The 19868-nt window shown below is 42.8% G+C and overlaps 2 protein-coding genes across 3 annotated transcripts; both read right to left on the reverse strand.

The window, feature by feature from the left end:
* Positions 1–660: 660 nt before the first annotated feature.
* Positions 661–6455, reverse strand: KGD4 (alpha-ketoglutarate dehydrogenase subunit 4). Of its 2 annotated transcripts, none has more exons than XM_060235872.1 (4): positions 6339–6455; positions 5082–5145; positions 3196–3395; positions 661–923 (listed from the first exon to the last, which is right to left on the reverse strand). In XM_060235872.1, the coding sequence occupies exons 1-4, from the start codon at positions 6375–6377 to the stop codon at positions 906–908; spliced, it is 321 nt and encodes a 106-aa protein (XP_060091855.1). In that variant the 5' UTR covers positions 6378–6455; the 3' UTR covers positions 661–905. The 2 variants fall into 2 exon arrangements, with proteins under 2 accessions (XP_060091855.1, XP_060091856.1); XM_060235873.1 differs by having other exon boundaries at positions 5082–5141; positions 6335–6428.
* A 948-nt stretch (positions 6456–7403) lies between these two features.
* Positions 7404–18729, reverse strand: CENPH (centromere protein H). The gene is made up of 9 exons (XM_060235874.1): positions 18415–18729; positions 17541–17596; positions 17260–17308; positions 16501–16575; positions 15707–15763; positions 10822–10885; positions 10613–10664; positions 9012–9175; positions 7404–8263 (listed from the first exon to the last, which is right to left on the reverse strand). Exons 1-9 carry the CDS (start codon positions 18594–18596, stop codon positions 8171–8173), a joined length of 792 nt encoding a protein of 263 aa, XP_060091857.1. The 5' UTR covers positions 18597–18729; the 3' UTR covers positions 7404–8170.
* Positions 18730–19868: the final 1139 nt, after the last annotated feature.

Consider the following 19868-nt stretch of genomic DNA (forward strand, 5'->3'; position numbering starts at 1 on the left):
ATCCCTGCTTTCCCTACACCCAACACGAGTACAGGTGTACGCATGGGCAGTGTGAAGAAACACTGAAGGAAATGCTTCTATATTCCCACTCTGCCTTCCTTTTGTATACCATGCTGGCTACTCATACATCAAAGGACAAGTCATTTCTGCAGCACAGAGGAGGATGTGGGGTAGGACAGGGATATAGGGAGTATGCACAAATCCTCACACCACTCCCTTGCTTGTTATGCAAACTTATATGTTCATACTGGCAAAAAAAGGGGGTGGGAATAAGGCAACCCTATGCAAGGCAACCCATGTTCAACTGGATCAGGTGCCAAGTATTTGTTTTACCCAAAACAGCAGGCTGATGAATCTCCAATAAATGCGTTTGTAATGAACTGTATTATGTCCAATAAAACCACTAACATTGACAAGTGCTTTCTTAATGTCATTCCCATTCTTAAAACTTGGAGGGGGAAACCAAAAAACCAACTCACTTGAAGAACAGAGGTAAAGCCTCACTTTTGACAGCCATAGGCATTACACAAAAAACCCAAAACAAAATCAGGAAACAGGAAAACTGGCAGTCTGCTGAGATGAAATTTTTTTTTTGCCATCAGAGATCCTTTATTCTTCCTTATTGCCTCAATGAGATATTAAAAATTATACTACTGAGCATATTAATAAAATAAATTTTAATAGTGTGGTGGTAATAAAGTGGAAATATACTTAGCCAGAATTGTCTTCTTATTTGGGATATATACACTGTTTCAGGCATTTATACCTTTTCATTCCTCATAAAAAAGGCCTTTAACAAAGCTGTTTGTTTACAGACATTTATAACATCCAAAGAAGTATGAAGGCCTTTATTGTGAATAGAACAATTGGCTGTTCAGCATTAGCTAACAGTCTGGTCTTCTGTGTTATTCCGGACCTCCACGCTGTAAAAGAAAATATTGCATTTTAATATTGTACTCAATTTATATTCCTGTGTTCTTAATTCTTAATTTGGGCTTTCTTTGCCCTTGTTAACCCACTGATGTAGTGCTTAAGTTCAAGAGGAATACAGAACACAAAAATTGTGCCACCATTTGGATTTTCTTGTTGAAGGCTTTCCTCCATCCGTTGTTTATGGGTCTTGGTAGATTCAGGGTAGCTTGTCTGTTCCACTCTGCCACGCAGGACAAAAGTGTTCATTTGATTCCCTAGGGCACTGGTACACACTTCATAGATCACAGAAAGGCACATTCACCATCAACCAAAAGAGTCAATGACTCCTATATGGCCTGCGCATTATGTTCAAAGTTATTCAGTAGGCCTGGTTGACTGAGCTGAGACTATCATACTTGGGTCACATCCTGAGGAGGCAGGATGGAGGAGAGAAGAGAATAATGCTAAGAAAAGTCAAAGTCAGTAGATAAAGAGAAAGACTCCAACATAAGATGGACTGTCATAATAAAGGAAGTAAGGTCCTTCAGCTTACAAGACCTAGCAAGGCTGCTAGGATGTTCTGGAGGTCATTAAATCATAGCATTGACATGTCAGAAGCGATTTAGCACATAACACACAAAGGTAGACATCTGGGCAGAATGTGCCAGAACTTAATTTTACTTCAATGTGTACTTTAAAAGCATAGCCTGGCTCACAAGCAATCACAATCTGATACCAGGTTAAGCAAAAAGAAAATTAATATGCCTGACGTCTGATGCAGTAGCACCAGAGCAGACAAAGCTATTTCAAGCAAATGGTAACTGTAAGTATACTCATTAATGGCTGTAAACTGGGCATGAACACATTGCATTTCTGTTACTGATTTTGAATGTATATATCCTTTTTAGCTTAGCAACCACAAAACATAATTTAAAACAATAACCTAAAAATATTGGACTTCATTTGCAGTCACGAGAACGCTCTAATAATTACATTGATTTGCCATTGAAATGGGATATGAGATTCTTTCAGACGATGGTTTGAACTAGATGGAGGAACACATTTAGTGGATTATAGTTCTGTATTGTTCTAGTTGTATATCTTCTGCTAATGCCTTTGTGAAAGATTAGTTACATAATTCCAAGTATGCACCCTCTACCAATAGCATACATACAGACAGACCCCTACCAACTTAGGGTCTGTGAAGAACACTGAGCTTTTATTGCAAGTAAAAGTTGTTAAAAGCAGTCACAACCAGACACAGTAACCTCTGTTTGCAGAATTACCCTTTAATTCAGAGAAATTGTTACAAGACTGGTCTGTAAGCTTAAACAAGAGCTGGTAATTTATGGTGTAGAGCATGGGTGTCAAATGTCCAGCCTGTGGGCCAGAACCGGACCGCCCAGGGTTTTAATCAGGCCCGTGGAGCTCTATTCTCTCTCCTCTTGTCCTCACCCTTTGAAGCTCTGACTTGTGGCTGCAGCAGGAACCTCTTCTGGGCTTGCAAAGAAAATGCAGAATGGATTTTCCATTAAGGTCTCCATGTCCAAATAGATAAGACTATTTAGGCCCAGAGACCTTAATGAAAAATCCATTCCACATTTTCCTTGCAACTCTGTCCATGTTGCAATGTGTTTAAATGGAGTGGAGATCAGCTTCACTTTCCAGGATTCCTATAGCCAGCTGAAGCTGTTGCTTCCGGGAGTTGTGTCCTTGCAAATAAAGGGTTGATGCTTTCAGCCAGTTTTTCTCTGCTGAATGGATCTGAGAAATGATGCCTGGTGAGTACTCTACTCTGGGAACCCACAGCCAAAGGGGGATATTATATTGGAGAGCCATTGCCAATCTTAGTACTCCCTGGGAGGGGGGGGGGGCGCTTGCAATGGCCAGCCATTTCATGTTTTCCTAGTCTCATAGCATTTTATATTTTTAGTTTCTGCTGTGATCCTTGTGCTTTTTCTTGATGTTTTATTTTAAAATTGTATTGCTGAATCCCACTATTACCCCACCTTTCTATTTTAAACAAAATATTGCAAGAGTTTTAAGCATGTCTGTATTTTAAGTAAAAAAAAAATTTAATTGTGTTTGTGTCTTTTTCAAGTTTATATCTCTGCTACCTGGCATTACATCTTATAACATGCATGGCTTGGCCCTACAAAATCCCATTTATGTCAAATCCGGCCCTTGTAACAAATTAGGTCAACACCTCTGGTTTAGAGGAGTGACATCAGTTTTTAAGAGATCATAAATGCTGAAGGAAGCTACAAATATCCTGTAACTTACTTGGATGTATTCCATCTCTTCAACTGACATAGGTTTCCTCCGATACTTCATAGGAAATGTTCGTAATAGTTCTGAAGTGTCTGGCGTGCCTTGTATTCTACTAATGGATGAAATATTTTGATAAGACGGCGGCTGACCTATAGACTTTTGTGAGGCTGAAGCATGGAGTGGAGGCACTCTTGATTCGAAAGATTCCTGCACTGAAAGACCAACAAAACAGACCCCAAACCACCTGCATTAGCCAAATATTCCAGACATCTGGAATTATGCAACTGTTTGTTATTGAGCATGATTAAAAAGCAGACATCAAGAAATAAAACATTAACCAAAATATTGAGATGATCTTTGAGAACTGGGATCCTGAGTTCCAAAACATTGGAGAAATTCCCAGCATGATCACTGAAACACAGCATGGACAGGATGCAATGGAATAGGATGCAACGTTAGAGGTGCTTTAAAGGGCTTGGGAAAGAGCTTTTTAAAAAGGATACAATGTTAGAAGGGGCCTAAAGTTGCAAATTACATGACACATCTAGACTTGGGAAGACACACTGGCCTTAAATTTCATTTGATCTCCACCTCTGACTGTCCTAAATAGAAGACTTTTATAGAGATCTTCAAGGGATAAAAGACCAAATGCTTACTGCAATTTATTATAAAAGCAGGGCTATATGAATTAATGTTTCGATTGCCAGCATAATTCACAGTGTAGTAAACATATACTGCACTTCTATTTTTGTCCAACCAGAATTGCTTGAACCCTGGAAAGGGTAATGATGTGCTGGAAAAAATTTTTTCACTCCACCAGAGCTCTTGGAATGGCACCTCCAAAGTAAACCCAAACATTAGTTCAAAATGATTTCAATCCTAAACCAGAAAGCAAGCTTTCATTCCTAAATCAGGCTTTAACTAAAGGTTTATCTTTCTCAGCCTGCTTATAGGCTGAGGAGTCCTTTACTAGTACCATGTTAGGCTGCTAAATGTTTTATGCCATTTCAATGCTATGTCTGATTTTTTTCAGTGGTTTGTTAATTTTAGTGATTTTGTCATGTTATACTTTGTGAGCCACCTAGAGCAGTTCTATGGAAAGGCAACAAATAATTTTTAAAATAAAGACATAAATGTTATTTATTTACTGAAAATGTTTATACACCCCGTTTTTCTCCCAATATTGTCAGGACCAAAGGTAGGTAACAAGTACAATGTAAAAATAAGCATCTATTAAAATACATTATACAATTATGCCAGAGCCCCCAAATATAAACTTCAAGCTGCCCCATAAGCTCTTTTAAATAGTTTTGTTGGAAAGCTGTGAGTGTAGATGCCTGCCTCATCTCTTCTACAGCAGCAAAGCAGCAACAAAAATGGCCCAAGTCATAACAGAATATATTCTCAAGAGGGGGACTGCTAGGAAACACTGTTGTGAAGAGCACAACTACCACAAACATCCATATCACAAGAGACAGTGCCTCATGTTAGGGCTTAAAGGTAACCACTAGCATCTTAAATAGGTTCCACAGCCAGTGAAGAGGCTCCAGGACCAATGTAATTCAGTCCTAATGGGCAGGTAACAAATGGGCTGTTATATTTTGCACCAGCTGAAGTTTTCAAATGGTGTTCAAGGGCAGTTTCATGTACAGTGCGTGGCAGTACTCATGCCTTGAGGTTACCATGATATGGATCAGCCACAGTGAAGAAAACTCTCAACATCACCTTTCTTTTGCCTGGATTTGGTTTCAGTTGATCATCACATTCAGGCACTGGCTGAATACTGAGATGGCAGCTCCTGGTGATTTAGTCAAAGTGAACATACTAGTGACATTTCACTGGTATTCAAAAAAAGCTATCTAATGCAAGTTTTTTTTTTTAACAAAAGAAATACTTACTTCTAGGTTTGGGAATATTTGTTCTGTCTGGAAACTTAATCAAGGGTGTATGTGGCTTTACTACCTAAAGAAGAGACAAATAAGTGAAAGAAAACGGAAGATACAAGACAAAGGTAAGTCAGTAATAACATGTATGAGATAGAATATTTCTTGCCAAAGATGAAATCCAGCAAGTACTGATGCGTTGCTGTTTCTGTTCAATTCAATGTGTATTATAGGACAGAGCAACACAGCTCCACTTGGAATGCAAGACCAGCAAATGCTTCTGACTACACTATGCCTGGAAATAACCCTTTCTGGGAAATGGACTTACAAAAGCTAGAGTTCAACTTTATCATTAAGTTCAAAATGTATTCCTAAATTATCTCCAGAGGGGAAAAAAACTCCCTGTCAATTCATTTTCTAAGGATGCCCAGAAATAAATCCAGTGGTGGTGCTAGGCTCGTTCTTGTGCTACTCAAGGACAGAGATTATTAGCCATATTAAAGCGTAGGTTCCAAAGGTTACACTGAATCATTTACACAGAGTTTCCCCGAAGATCTTTCCCTTTTTATCTTCCAGCATGGTTTCTGTTTAAGGGAGGCAACTTGGTTTGGGGCTATTTTCTTACAGAGCTATTGCACCACCACCAAGCTATTACATCTACCACCAAGGAATTTATTATATTTCCCCATCCTGGATAGAAGAAACAGAGGGACCTCGCAATCCTCCCCCCGCCCCCCCGTCATGCCCCCTTAACATAAAGTCCCTGGCTATGGCCCCGACTGTCTGCAGCCCACGCAAAAGCAGCCACCTGTGCGTGGTCAGCACCCCAGCAGGATAAGTGCAAGTGAACAAGGTGAACTTCTGCGAGATGACAGAAGGAAACACTGACTATTGTTTAAGTCCCACCCCTGCCTTGGGTAGCCTTGCAGTATCTACCATCCCCAGGGCTCCCAAGGCAAGATGAGTCGCCGGCTGTCAAAACAGGGTCCTCGAGCACACAGCGACTCCGTGAGACGCCTTTCTGCGAACCCGCCAGGGGGAAACAGCCTCTTCGGGGAGAGGCCCCAGCCCAGCCCCCGATCCTATTCTCCGCACCCGCCTCCCCTTGCCCTGCAACCCGCAGCGTCCTCTGGCAGTTTGTCTTCCCGCCGAGGACACTGGCCGCAGCAGCTCCGTCTCCAACCCCAGGCCTCCCACGCTAGTCCCGGCCTGGCGCACAGCCCCGCGGCGCTACCTACGGCTACGGCTCAGGAGGCGCCTTGCCTGACCTACCTGAGCGACCCTAGTGGCGGCCGCCATCTTACTGCCCATGGTGACCCTCGGTCCAGGCAAGGGAAGGCGCGCATCCGGGCTGGGCCTTGCGGGAGGAGGCGGAGGCCTCGCCGAGCCCCGCCCAGCGAAGGGCGGGACTTTGCCCAGAAAGAATACCTGCCTGCGCCGTGAGTTGGCTGGGCGAGATGGGGATCAGTGCAGGAACCCCGGGCGAGGAGGGTGACAGGTTAGGTTTTCGTCTCCCCTCGCAGATCCTTGAACGCTGCGTGTGAGGCACATTCAAAAGCCAAAACATTGTGAGCATGAATTTACAATGACTGGGCTACCGTAGAACAAAGTTTGAGTCCACTGGCATCTTTAAGAAGAGAGTTTGACACTGGAACTTGAAATTTGGAGGAACGTAAAGGCACGGTAAGCGATCTAACTACGTTGCCGGGGTGGAGCGAGGGGCAAGGTCGTGACAAGCACAACTGAACCCCGAGTTCTGGCTTATCATGTTTAAAGAGTCCACACCACACTCCCTTTAAATGCCTTCCCCGTCACTGAACATAATGGAGGATTGATTGAAGGCACCCTTTGGGGCTCATAAAATTGGACCTCCGACCTATCTTTTTGAAGTGGGGGGTGGGTTAAGGAGAGGCAGCAGATTCTGTTGAAAATTTGGCACTTCTACCTCAAAACACCCCCACCCCAGATACCCACAGATCAATTCTCCATTACACCCTATGAAGACCAGTCTCCATAGGATATAATGGGTTCCCAGCCAACATTCAACTGTGCCCCCCCACCGCTTTCTGATAACCCTGAAGTGAGGGGAGGGCCTCCAAACCAGGGGATCCCCTGCCCCCAACTGTACTACCAAGAGATCTCCAAGTGTTTTCTGGAGGTTTGCAACTCTATCCCAGCCATGTAGAAAGCCTTAATGAAAGCTTTTAAGTGGAAATTACCAACTCGCAACATTAAACTGGAAGAATGGATAACTAAACCCTTCTGTAATTTCATTTTAATAGAACATAGCTTTAAAGTAGCCAAATGTATTAATAAAAATGCATATTTTTCTTCCGATAATACTAAAAAGGTTTTTATTTAGAGTACCCAGCATGTGAATCACCCCACCATCATTAAAAAGCTACACCCTGCTGCTAAATTCATTTTTTCACCTACACCTACACACAAAAGAATATACAGAAGAATAGAAATCTAACCTAGAGTAAGCAAACATGCTGTTGTGCCAGACCTCTCTTTGCTGCACAGAGTTTTGAAATGAAAATCCAGTATCACTGAACCTGGATTTCTAAAGCTACTGAATTTAGAATGACTTTAAACTTTTATCAAAATGCTAAAATGGTTCTTATGCTGCTAGTTTGAAATATATTTTGCATAAAATGTGTTCATGAATAAGGACTGATAGTGAAGCCCAAATTGCCGGAACAGCCACCACCAGAACTCGCCTCTGTGAAACTTAGCCTTTCTGGCAGGAAATGAGGACAAAATCCAGCTAGAGCATTGTTCTAATTTTGTCCCAATAAAAAGACAGTAGCTTTCTTTCCAGCAGTTAGAAAAGCAGAAGCGATGAAAATAAGTCTAGAATCACAATATTCCTAACTCCCCATGGACATTTGCAATTATTTACACAACTTAGGAGGCCACAAATCTAGCCAGCTAAAATTAAAGTACACATTACAGCAGTAAGTTCTTTTTGGAATCTTGAAGTATACATCAGTACAAAATGCCCTTACGCAAATGTCTGTTTAAGAACTTATGACTTGTTTTAACTATCAGATTGCCAATACAGAGAATATACAAAATGCAGTATTGGTAGTGCTGCTGCTTCAGAGTCCAGCCACGTTCTTTTCCAGCTGCAAAACAATTGCCTTCAAATCTGGGTCCTCTGCCCAATTGACTCCACTTCCAGTAATAAGATTCTGAAACAGATCAGTTACATAATACATCCTCAGATTGTAGTGTAACAATAACCCATAAAGACTCATGCTCTTTAAATTCTAAAAATAAGCACAACTACGCTCTGCTTTAACAGAACTTATTTCAGTTGATTTGTTTCAGATGTACTTATTTACCATTAGGCCATGGCTGTTACACTTGACTTTGGCACAGATTTTGCAAAATTGTCAGTATGACAACCACATAAGGGTTTTGTTTAAGTTTCATACCATAAGTTGGATACAAGGAATCATGGAGAACGCTACTTGTGGAAGTGATTGCTGTATCTCCTTCCCCCTTTGGCAGCCCCCTGAAAGCAAGCAGTGGCAAGCCACCTCTGAACATCTCTTGCCTTGGAAAGCAGGTTGCTATACCATCCCCCACCACTAAAGGAAGAGTTGTTCTGAGGCTGGCTGGAGCATCCTTGGAGACAGCATGGAAAATTGCACAGAAATTATGGACCTCCTCCTTTGTGTGAGAAGGGCTGCCTTTTACTCAGACAACTGCAAGTTACCCCGTTATACAAGTTATATATTTCCCATGTATTTACAGTAATTGTTTTGTCAATGCACCATGAAATCTTATCTGAAAAGATAGTGGGCTTTACTCTAGTAAGCAATTTTTACCAGTAACTTAAACAAAACAAGGGGATCAATTTACATACTTTCAGCAAAATGAGCTAATATAGATGTAATCTAGCAAATCTGTCAGTTCTTTTAAGAATTATTTTACCTGAAAAATATTTTGAATCAGTGTAGTCATCTTAATTTCCTGTTGCAGATTTTTATAAGCCTTCGTTAATGTTTCTCCCACTTCCATATTTTCTAATTCCTCTTTTTGTTTTCTCTTTGTTTCATGTATTTGGGCCAGTTTGCATTCTCCTGCTCTCTTTAGTGCTGTTCATTAAAAACAAAAATAATAAGACAATAAAGATTGCTAATTCTCAAACATACCCCACCCCCCCAGTTTGGTGTAGTGGTTGCATGCATGGACTCTTATCTGGGAAAACTGGGTTTGATTCCCCACTCCTCCACTTGCACCTGCTGGAATGGCCCTGGATCAGCCATAGTTCTCAGTAGGAGTTGTCCTTGAAAGCGCAGCTGCTGTAAGAGCTCTCTCAGCCCCGCCTACCTCACAGGGTGTCTGTTGTGGTGGGAGCGGGGAGATAGAGAAGATTGTGACTGCTCTGAGACTCCGAGCACATGGCAGGATATAAATCCAATATCTTCTTGCTGACCCCCTGCCCACAAAGCATGCTGTGTTGCTCAAAGGGTCTCTCAGTCCTCAGCAGTCCTCATGCTTTGGAACAAGATTACTCTGTTCAGTTATTGTGGTTTGAGTATCTTCAGTTGCAAGATTTTTTGACAAGACACAGTTTTTATCCTCCTTTGTGTGTAAAACTGCGTTTGAACCATTTCTTTTTTCAGATGCTATGCCTTTAAAAGGTATGATTTCAAAGATTTACAATATACTTCTCTTTTCTTCATCTTCTTCCCTTCCATCTTACTGTAAAGCCTGGCAAATAGATCTAAATATTTCTTTAATGGTTGATTGTTGGCAAGATATATGGCAGTAGCCACCTCTTCACTCTAAATATTAACTTGAAAGAGTATAAAGTACTTTCTAGGTGGTATTTACTCCAGCACATTTGGCTCACTTGTCTCCTTCCATATCCTTTGCATGTTGGAAAGGCTGTGGGCAATTAGGATCCTTTTTCCACACTTTGTGGTCTTGTCCGGTCATTGAGCAGTTTTGAAAACTAATTATATCAAAAATTACACAATTGACAGTATTAGTGGTCCCATGCTCTCCACTAATACTTCTAAATTTTTGGGAAGAATTTGTGGTTTCTAAACCCAGGCAAGATTTAATTTCCATAATGTTTACTGCAGTTAAATATACCATTGCTGTTCAGTGGCGGTTATCCTCTCCACCCTCAATTCACACGTGGGCGCTAAAATTATGGGAATATTTCCTACTGGATAAAATTACTGAATATAAACTAAGTAAGATAGATACTCAGACTCATTCATACTTACGCCAAAAGTGGGAACCTTTCCTATGTCTAATTAATGGCATTCCACTAACCTTTCATCTGTTAAAAGTTTGTATTATAAATATGAATCTCAAGTGAATATTATGTATTTAACTTTTATTATTATATTCATTGTAATTTTGGAATTCTGAATAAAGATTTACTTTCTGCCAAAAAAAAACACCAGTCGTTCTTTGGGGGAAAGCAGGAAGTTCCATTTCTGTAAGCTCATTCCATTTGTGGGAGGCTTGGATCCAAACCAAGATAAGTATAATTTCATTTCTTTTTAAGAACTTACCTAGTCTGTTCTGCTTAACCTCATTCAGTTTTTCTTCCAGCTCACGAGAGTTCTGCATTAAAAAAATGGGTTTTCTTGTGTGAAACTGCATATTGTCAGGGAACAGTACAGCTGCAAAAACAAGTGTAAAGCTATGCTCACACAACAACTGGTTTCAATATGCTTTTACAGGCAGTGAGTTTTACCATTTTAATATAAAGTCTACATACCTGCTTGGATTTAAGTACTGCAGTACTCAGCAACATGATGTGCTTCATGGTATCCCAGATGAACCTAATAAAGTATATGCACATATGTGAGTATGATTTCATAAGTATCAAAGCCAAGCTAGGCAGACCTTAAACAAAACCTTAGCAACCATTTTAAATAAAAAAGTAGTTTAGGGGCTTGGAATGGGAAATCAGCATTGGGAAGGAAGGGGTATTTTGCCCATACAGTCTTCCATCTCCAATTTATTCCCTCTTCTTTAAGGTTTTATGCATGTATTACTACCAACACACATTTGGAATCCCATGAGGTGATAAGCAGTTTGGGGGAGAGAAGTGGCCAAAGGAATTATGCAGCCCCCTTTCCCACAGCAGTACTTGTCTGACACAAGTCACCCATCTTGAGCTGCTTTTCCTTAGAAAATTCTTCAGGGTTTTCTTAAATGATTTTGCATACAGCATGAAGTTTGTCTTTTAGTTTACTTCAAGTGGTGCCTTCAATTCAAGACTGACTTCAATCTCTTTGTAAACTGTTTATTAAAGAAGACTTTGATTTGCTGCCATCAAAAGTAATGAATGCTAATATTGGAGTATCCTCATAATTGTAACGGGGGGCATTGTAAAGGGATCTCTTGTTCTTCAGCTTTTATTAATAAAGCATGTGTGTTGCCCCTGCTAAACTAGGAGCCAGCCACACAAAATAGCAAGCAGTAGCAGAGCTGTCATAGATGCAGTATTCAAAACGTGGCGTTATGGTAGCACAATCCAATATATTAAGAATACTGGTAATCAAGATTGCCCATGTGGGAACGCCGTATGAAAAGGCCATATGAAAAGCAGAATGGGTAGGCCAGCCAAGCCCTTCTTTTGCCTAAATTCCCACTGCGGTGGGAGGGGGGAGGGCGGGGAGATTTACTCCCAACTTATTTCCCAGGGTCAGGGGTGAGGAATCACTTCCAATAAGGTAATCCCGACAAGAACAAAACAGCTGGAGGATTTTTCCCCCCAAAGTGGGAAGAAATGTGGCCAAAGGAACACACAAGTGTGGCCAAAAGAAGGGCTCAGAGTGCCTCCTGCCCTTTTATGTTGTGCTTTACATTAACTCAGCCACCACTTGACAGAATTCAGTTGCTGTTGATTTTATAATGCAGGGTTCCAACACCATCACATCTAATCTGAACTCATGTTCAGCAAACCAAAAACATCCTTTAGTTTTAATGTTATTTTAGATAGTGGGACCTCATTAAAAAGTCTGTTTAAAGGATTTAAACAGGAAATTCTGTAGCCTACTAAACCTATGTAATATTTCAGCATGCCATGATCCATAACCCAAATGTAAAATTGCTCTGGACCCCATAAAGACCATTTCAGGGTCTCTAGGTGCACAGTAGGTAAAAATCTGTGAAAAGCTGATAAAATTTGTTAGGAATTTGCTTGTATTACTCTGATGTATACTTAGCATCACAATGTTTTTATGGTTTTAATGTGCTTGTTTTTATTTGCCACTTGGCTTGTTAGCCACTCTGAGTCTGCTTGTGGAAAGGGTGAGATACAAATAGGATGTAAAAATAAATTTACATCACTGGCTACTGTTACAGTCTGCTACAGTCCTTGTGGCAACATATGAACCAATTGGTTGTATCTGGTAAACATTTAGGGCTCTGAGTATAATTAAATTTTTAGATCTCTCCTTGCTTTAAGCACTAGAAATCTATATTCTCATTGGTCAACTAGATAATCACTTATTTGCATGTCCGTACTGCAGCGCAGCCATAAACAGGCAAGTAAAGTCAGTCAGTCAGTCACATTTTATTTGTATCCCGCCCTCCTCGACCAAGCGGCTCAGGGCGGCAAACAGCATAAAATTCAATACGTACATTATATAATAACATTTGAAGACAAATTAAAATCCATAAAATTCTAAAAACATTAATACATTTAGTGCTATTCATCGGCAAGTTTACTTGGCAATTTAGTAGTATCAGCTGGTGAAGGCCATTTGGAACAGGATGGTTTTGCAGGCCCTGCGGAATTGTTCAATGTCCCACAGGGCCCGCATTTCCTCTGGGAGTTGATTCCACAGCTGTGGGGCCAAAACTGAGAAGGCCCGAGTACGGGTACTCTGGAGTCTTACCTCCTTTGGGCCAGGGATAGTCAGCAGGTTCTTCCCTGCTGACCTCAGCGCTCTCTGGGGTTCATACGAGGAGAGGCGGTCCCTAAGGTAGGCAGGTCCTGGGCCACATAGGGCTTTAAAGGTAATAACCAGCACTTTGTAGCGAATCCGGTATACAACTGGCAGCCAGTGCAGTTCACGCAGCCCCGGCTGTATGTGCTCCCGCTTTGGGAACCCCAGCAACAGTCTGGCAGCCGCGTTCTGCACTAGCTGCAGCTTCTGGGTTCGGCACAAAGGCAGCACCATGTAGAGGGCATTACAGTAATCCAGTCTCGAGGTGACCGATGCGTGGATCTCTGTTGCCAGGTCCCGACGCTCCAGGAAGGGGGCCAACTGCCTTGCCCGCCTCAGATGAAAAAAGGCTGACTTGGCAGTGGCTGCTATCTGGGCCTCCATTGATAATGAAGGCCCCAGTAGAACTCCCAGGCTTCTAACCCAAAGACCGGAAGAGATATATCTCCTCCTAGAGCACCCCGACCCAGGCAAAGGACCTCTGTCTTCGCCGGATTCAATTTCAGCCCGCTCAGCCTTAACCAGGTTGCCACGGCCTGCAGTGCCAGGTCCAAGTTCTCTGGGACGCAGTCAGGTCGGCCATCTATTAGTAGATAAAGCTGGGTGTCATCTGCATACTGGTGACACCCGAGCCCGTACCTCCTGGCAATCTGGGCAAGGGGGCGCATATAGATATTAAATAGCATCGGCGAGAGAACTGCTCCCTGAGGTATCCCACAGTGTAGTGTGCACCTCTGGGAGAGCTCTCCCCCGATTGCCACCCTTTGTCCCCGATCCTCAAGGAAGGAGGAAAGCCATTGTAAGGCCAACCCCCTAACCCCAACATCGGCGAGGTGGCGGATCAGTAGCCGATGGTCGACCGTGTCAAACGCGGCCGACAGGTCTAACAGCATCAGCACCGCCACACCGCCCCGATCCGCTGGAGGTCATCCACCAAGGCGACCAGCACTGTCTCTGTCCCATGACCCGGGCGAAAGCCAGACTGGCAAGGGTCTAAGATGGAAGCGTCATCCAGAAAACCCTGTAACTGCAACGCCACTGCCCTCTCTATGATTTTACCTAAAAACGGTAAATTCGAGACCGGCCGGTAATTTGCCAATTCGGCCGGATCTGCTGTGCTTTTTTTTCAGGATGGGGCGAACCAAGGCCTCTTTTAAGCTCCCTCAGGCAAGATTTAATTAGCCAGGTGGGGCATGGGTCTAAATCGCAAGTTGTTGGGCGCGCAGAGATGAGAATTCCGTCGACTTCCTCCAGGCTGAGCGGGTCGAAATGATCCAGGACTAAACCTGAAGACAGGCACGGAGCCTCCAGTTCATGTACTGTATCCAATGTGATGGGCAGGTCTTGGCGGAGCGACGTGATTTTGTCTGCAAAAAATTTCGCAAAAGCCTCACAGCCTATTTCCAATTCTTTAACATTTGGCCTGCCCTGGGGCAGTGTAGTTAAATCTCCAATTATTTTGAACAATTGTGCCGGGCGCGAATTTGCAGACGCAATCCTGGCCGCGAAGTAATCTTTCTTCGCGGCCTTGAGTGCCATCTCATAAGACCTCATAAGCGTTCTATAAGATGTTCTCACCGCTTCGCCACAAGTGCACCGCCACTGCCTCTCTAGTCTTGTTTCAGCTGGCGTAACTCCGAGGTGTACCATGGAGCCAGCTTCAAACGAGGGCGCAGAGGACGTCGAGGTGCGATCTCGTTGATTGCCCCAGTTAGCCGATCTTGCCAGGCATCAACTAGGGCGTCAAGGGAATTGCCAGGGAGCCAGGGGTCCCGAAGAGCCATCTGAAACCTTTCCGGGTCCATCAAGCTCCGCGGGCGAGCCAAAATAGGCTCTCCGCCCTTACAGGGTTGGAGTGACGCCTCCAAACGGGCCTTGAGGGCTAGGTGATCCAACCATGGCACCACCTCCATTGCGATATCGCTCACCTGAATCCTGGTCGCAAAGACCAGGTCTAATGTGTGTCCCACCTGGTGCGTAGGAGTCGTAATAAATTGAGAGAGTCCCAGTGTCGCCATGGAAGACACTAGGTCCATTGCCCGACTGGAGGCCGCGTCATCGGCATGGACATTGAAGTCACCCAGGACCACAAGCCTCGGGTGCTCCACTGCCCAGCCCGACACCGCCTCCACCAGGGATGGTAAGGCGCTGGCTGGTGCGTTAGGCAGACGGTATACCAGCCAGATCGCCAACCCCTCTCCGACATCCCACGCTAGGCCGGCACATTCAATGCCATTGATCGTTGGGGCCGGGAGAGCCCGGAAAGAGTAATCCTCCCGTATGAATAGCGCCACCCCTCCCCCCCGCCCACTAACCCGTGATTGATGAAAGACCAAGTAACCCGGGGGGGCCATCTGGGAGAGAGCCACTGTCTCCCCCTCTTGCACCCAGGTCTCGGTCACGCAAGCCAGGACTGTGTCCTGCCGAAGCAGGAAATCTCTAAGAGTCTCGGTCTTATTATTTATAGACCTGGCGTTGCATAACACCAATGACGGGTGTGGGCAAATCCTCCTGGCTCTACTACCTGTCACCGTCGGGATGGGAAGTAGACTGGAAGGGGGCCGAGCCCTGTTTTGTCTCAGTCCCCTTCCCCCACTCCTCTGTCCCCTCCCACCGCCATATCTTCCCCTCCCCAGGAGCACTGGAATCCCCTGTCAGGTGGTTTAAGAAGTCTCCTTGTTTTAGACTTTCAAATTCCCTTACTTAGAGTCAGCATCGTAATTCCTCAGTTTGGTTCTGAGGGCTTCAGTAACTTGGATCCTGTGCAGAACAGAGAAATTACAAGAGAAAATGTATAAATAGTCTAAATACATGTACAGAACAAATTTCAACTGCATACTGAGTATTTGTCTCCTCATCTATACATTTCTATACAAATGATACATCATAATCCAACACTTATAACTAGCCACAGGGATGGATCCTTCATCTTTTTTCATCAGCACCCATGTGTTCTTACTGTGCAAGGCACCTTTCAGTGATGTACAACATGCTGTTATTTCTTGAATGTCACTCCCAAGTTTGTCACACAGCATATTGATCCATATGAAAATTGGACACTTCATGGTATTACCATAAAAGGGGGGTTTGAAAGTCATAAGAAATCTATGATCTGTTACTTGCAAAATATAACTGCACTCTTGAAACAAATACAGTGGAGTACTGAAACTGAGACCAAAATATAAGCAAAACTTTCCTCATATCACAAAGCCTTATAGCTGTCTTGGTCTTTGAAAAAACAATGGGTTGGATTCTACCATTTCATTCCATTGGTGTATACTACTCCAGCACAAACCACCCTCCACTGACATCAGATAAACGACAAACCCTGGCAAATCAAGCAGCAGGTTAGGCATTGCTTATACCACTGACTTCAGTGGACATTCAGCCTGTGTAATGTTTGCTAGATTACAGCTTGGATGTTAGGATTTGCCTCTATAATAATCTTCCTTTCATACACTGTACTTGGAAGTGCCCAGCAACAAACAAATCTTTACCTCTGTAATGCTAATGCTTTGTTTTGGTACGAAACCTTCACCTCTTCCATTTCTCTTTCCAAATCTTCAATGGAACTAAAAGCAAAATGGATGATCAATTAACCAATTATGCCCATAATATCTGAAATGTACCATCCATAGAAGTTGCTTCTTCTTCTACTGAATTCTGATAAAAGCCAGAGCAACAAAAAACATTTCTGTCATGTTTTGCTGCTTTGATATCAACTCTAGTGCCATGTTCAGAAATATAGTTGCCAAGACCTGCAGATTTGAAAAATTAACATTTGGCTGACATAAATATATTGATTCAAAAATTTATATCCTCGTTCTGTGAACTGTACGAGCAACATTGCTGTATCCTCTTTCTGTGAACTGTACGAGCAACATTGCTGGAGCTTTTTTAATGTTTCCAGATGAGACTGTGCAAGGACATATGTCCAAAAAGAAATCTACTTCTATATGAACCTTTGAGCTATAAGGTTAAGTCACAACTAATTCTGTAAACACAAATTACCCACTTTGAACAGGTCTCTAGAGAGATCACATATAATATTCCAAAAAGAAATTGGAATCCATGAAATTCTGAACTGAAATGTTTCATGCTATTTTTCCTCCTCAGGTGCTTGTATTACCACTAGTCTTTTGCCTTTTGATTGTGCTCTTAAATGCAAAGGTCTAGTTATTCACTTCCTGTGTTTGCATAAGACAAAATAATGACAAATCGAAGTGCAAAAAGTTCCAACTCAGAAAAGGACAAACCTTTCAAATACTTTTTCATCTATAACTTGATCTGGAATGCTTTCTTCACCTGCCAGACAAAAATGATAAGTTAAAGACAATGAGGAAAAAAAACACCATCACTCTCTGAGCTTTACAAAGACAACTATGGTGGTGAAAAGCTTGTCTATTTTTTTCAGTAAAAACAAACAAAAACTTTATAAACAAGCACCTTCCCAGCATGCAATTTTTTAACTTCAGCAACTGAAGATATGAGAAAGTTTGCAGCAGTTACATTTTTACAATGGTGAGCAAACACTTACTTGCATTAATTGTAGTATTGTATTCAATTAGATGTTGTTTTATTTGTTCCCTTATTCTACAGTAGAAAAATAAGAAAACCAAACAAAAACAAAATAAGGTATAGCAGTTTATAGCAAAGTTATGTTACTCCTATATATGTTAACTGCAACCACTCTTGCCTTGACAGGCCTATGATCAGTTGAGCATTTCAAAGCAGGCATTAGGAAACTTTGCTGGAATTAGATTTAAAACCATGTTGATTGATGCTTCACTTGAAAGAGTAAAAAGGTCAATGCCCTCCTTTCATTATTAAACATTGCTTAACAATCCTCCTTTACTCTGCAGTAGCCTCTGAAGCAGGATGTTCAGTGCTGATCCTGTTCACTTCCTAGAAATATATATATATTTACCTCATTTATAGCCTACGTTTCTCACTCAGACTGAAGGTTACAAAACAGAAGTCAAAAACAATTCAATCAGACGTTTACTCCCACAATAGATCCTGTTCTTTTTATGATAATCTAGTTGCAACGTGTTTTTATATAGACCTTAATGAGCAGCAGGGACTGAAATGACAGTAGCATTTTGTACTGTTTCACCTCCAGACGTTTATATGCCCATGCACTACTAAAGTCAACATGTATATATTTACACAGCGCTGCTGTGAAGATAAAACGGAGGAGAGAATTATGAAAGCCGCTTTAGAGTCTCCAGTGGAGAAAAAATGTAAATTCTTCCCTGGTCCCTAGTGATGCTTGGAATACTCACGGATTTGGCAGCCTTAAGAATGGCTGCCACTTGCTTGGCTTTTCCAAGTTCCCTTGAACTTTTGCTACACTAGGGCGAACTCGCACCCATCCCCCCGCCCCAATTCTACGGAGAATAGAAACTTACCGAAAGAGACTGACCAGGTCGGCACTCGGCCCATCCACGCTCACTAGTCCACGCGTAGGCGCTGCTTCTGCAGCCGCCTCTTCAGAAGAACCATCGGAGGTTGTTGCTGCTGCGACGGCGGCTGGCCCCGCTTCCTCTTCCAGGCGGGCAGCTGCGTCCCCCGCTCCTCCCAACAGCTCCATCCCGACGGCTACAGCGGCCTCTCCTCACTTCGGCTTTCCGCCGCCTTTTCGAAAGGCCCGCTGCCTGACGTCATCGACAACAGCCGCCGATTGTTCCTGTCATGGCGACCCGCCTCACGCCTGATACGACAGCAGGCTTCGTGGGCGGAACCTTACAGCCATACGCTTCCGACAACCAATTGAATGTCAGAAGGAATCTGCCATGTGCGGGGAAAGGGAAGCCTTCTCAACCCAGAAGGCAGGCAAATAAACAAATGCTGCAGAATTAGCTGGGCAGTGGTGTTGGTCTGAAGTAGCAGAACAAAGTTTGAGTCCAGCGGCACTTTTAAGACCAACAAAGTTTAAGTCTAAGTATAAGCTTTCATGTGCATATGCACTTCTTCAGATACAGTGAAATTTAAGTTACCAGTCCATACATATAGGTAGAAGGTGAGCAGTAAATTAGCATACAGCATAATAAACAGACTGAAGAACCAAACAGGAGTAACAAGCTTAGTTTATATGGTTACTATATGTTTGGGTTTAATTCCAAGGGAATTAAATCATCCAAATTTGATTGTTTCCCCTGTAGGAGAACACTTCAGCCTTCCAGGACATTCAGTTCCTGTTAAAGAAACTTCAGAAACAGACCAGAAAGATAAATTCCTGAGTTGCAAGTTATTACAGCATTCAGAACAATGGAATCCTCAGGACTTAACAAGAATATTGATTTCTTATCTCACTACATATGCTAACCTCATTCTCTTTAATGGTTGAGAAAATTCTGTTTCACTGTATCTAAAGAATTGCGCTTTCACACAAACACATATCTTTAATAAGACTTTGTTGGTCTTAAAGGTGCCACTGGACTCAAACTTTGTTCTGTTACATCAGGTAGTTTCAGAAGGCAATCATGATAACTTGCAGTAGTCGAACTGCTAGATTCAAGTCCAGTAGCATCTTGGGGTGGGGGGCGGAACATGTTGGGGGTATAAGATTTTGAGAGCTGATGGTCCCTTTGTCAGATACCAAGGAAGGAAGCTTTGACTCTCAAAAGCTTATCCCACCCCCCAAAAAAATCTTGTTGGTCTTGAGGGCTTTTTCTGTAGAGAAAGCCCAGCAGGAACTCATTTGCATATTAGGCCACACCCTCTGGCACCAAACCAGCTGGAACTGGAACTCGTTGGTCTCTAAGGCATGACTGGACTCAAATCTAGCTGTACATACATCAGAGTTTGTGCTGCAGGCTACAGGAAATACATTCTTCAATCCAACCACTGAGGCCTCCTGATT

Source organism: Heteronotia binoei, chromosome 4 (genome assembly GCF_032191835.1).
Source record: "Heteronotia binoei isolate CCM8104 ecotype False Entrance Well chromosome 4, APGP_CSIRO_Hbin_v1, whole genome shotgun sequence".
NCBI lineage: Eukaryota > Metazoa > Chordata > Lepidosauria > Squamata > Gekkonidae > Heteronotia > Heteronotia binoei.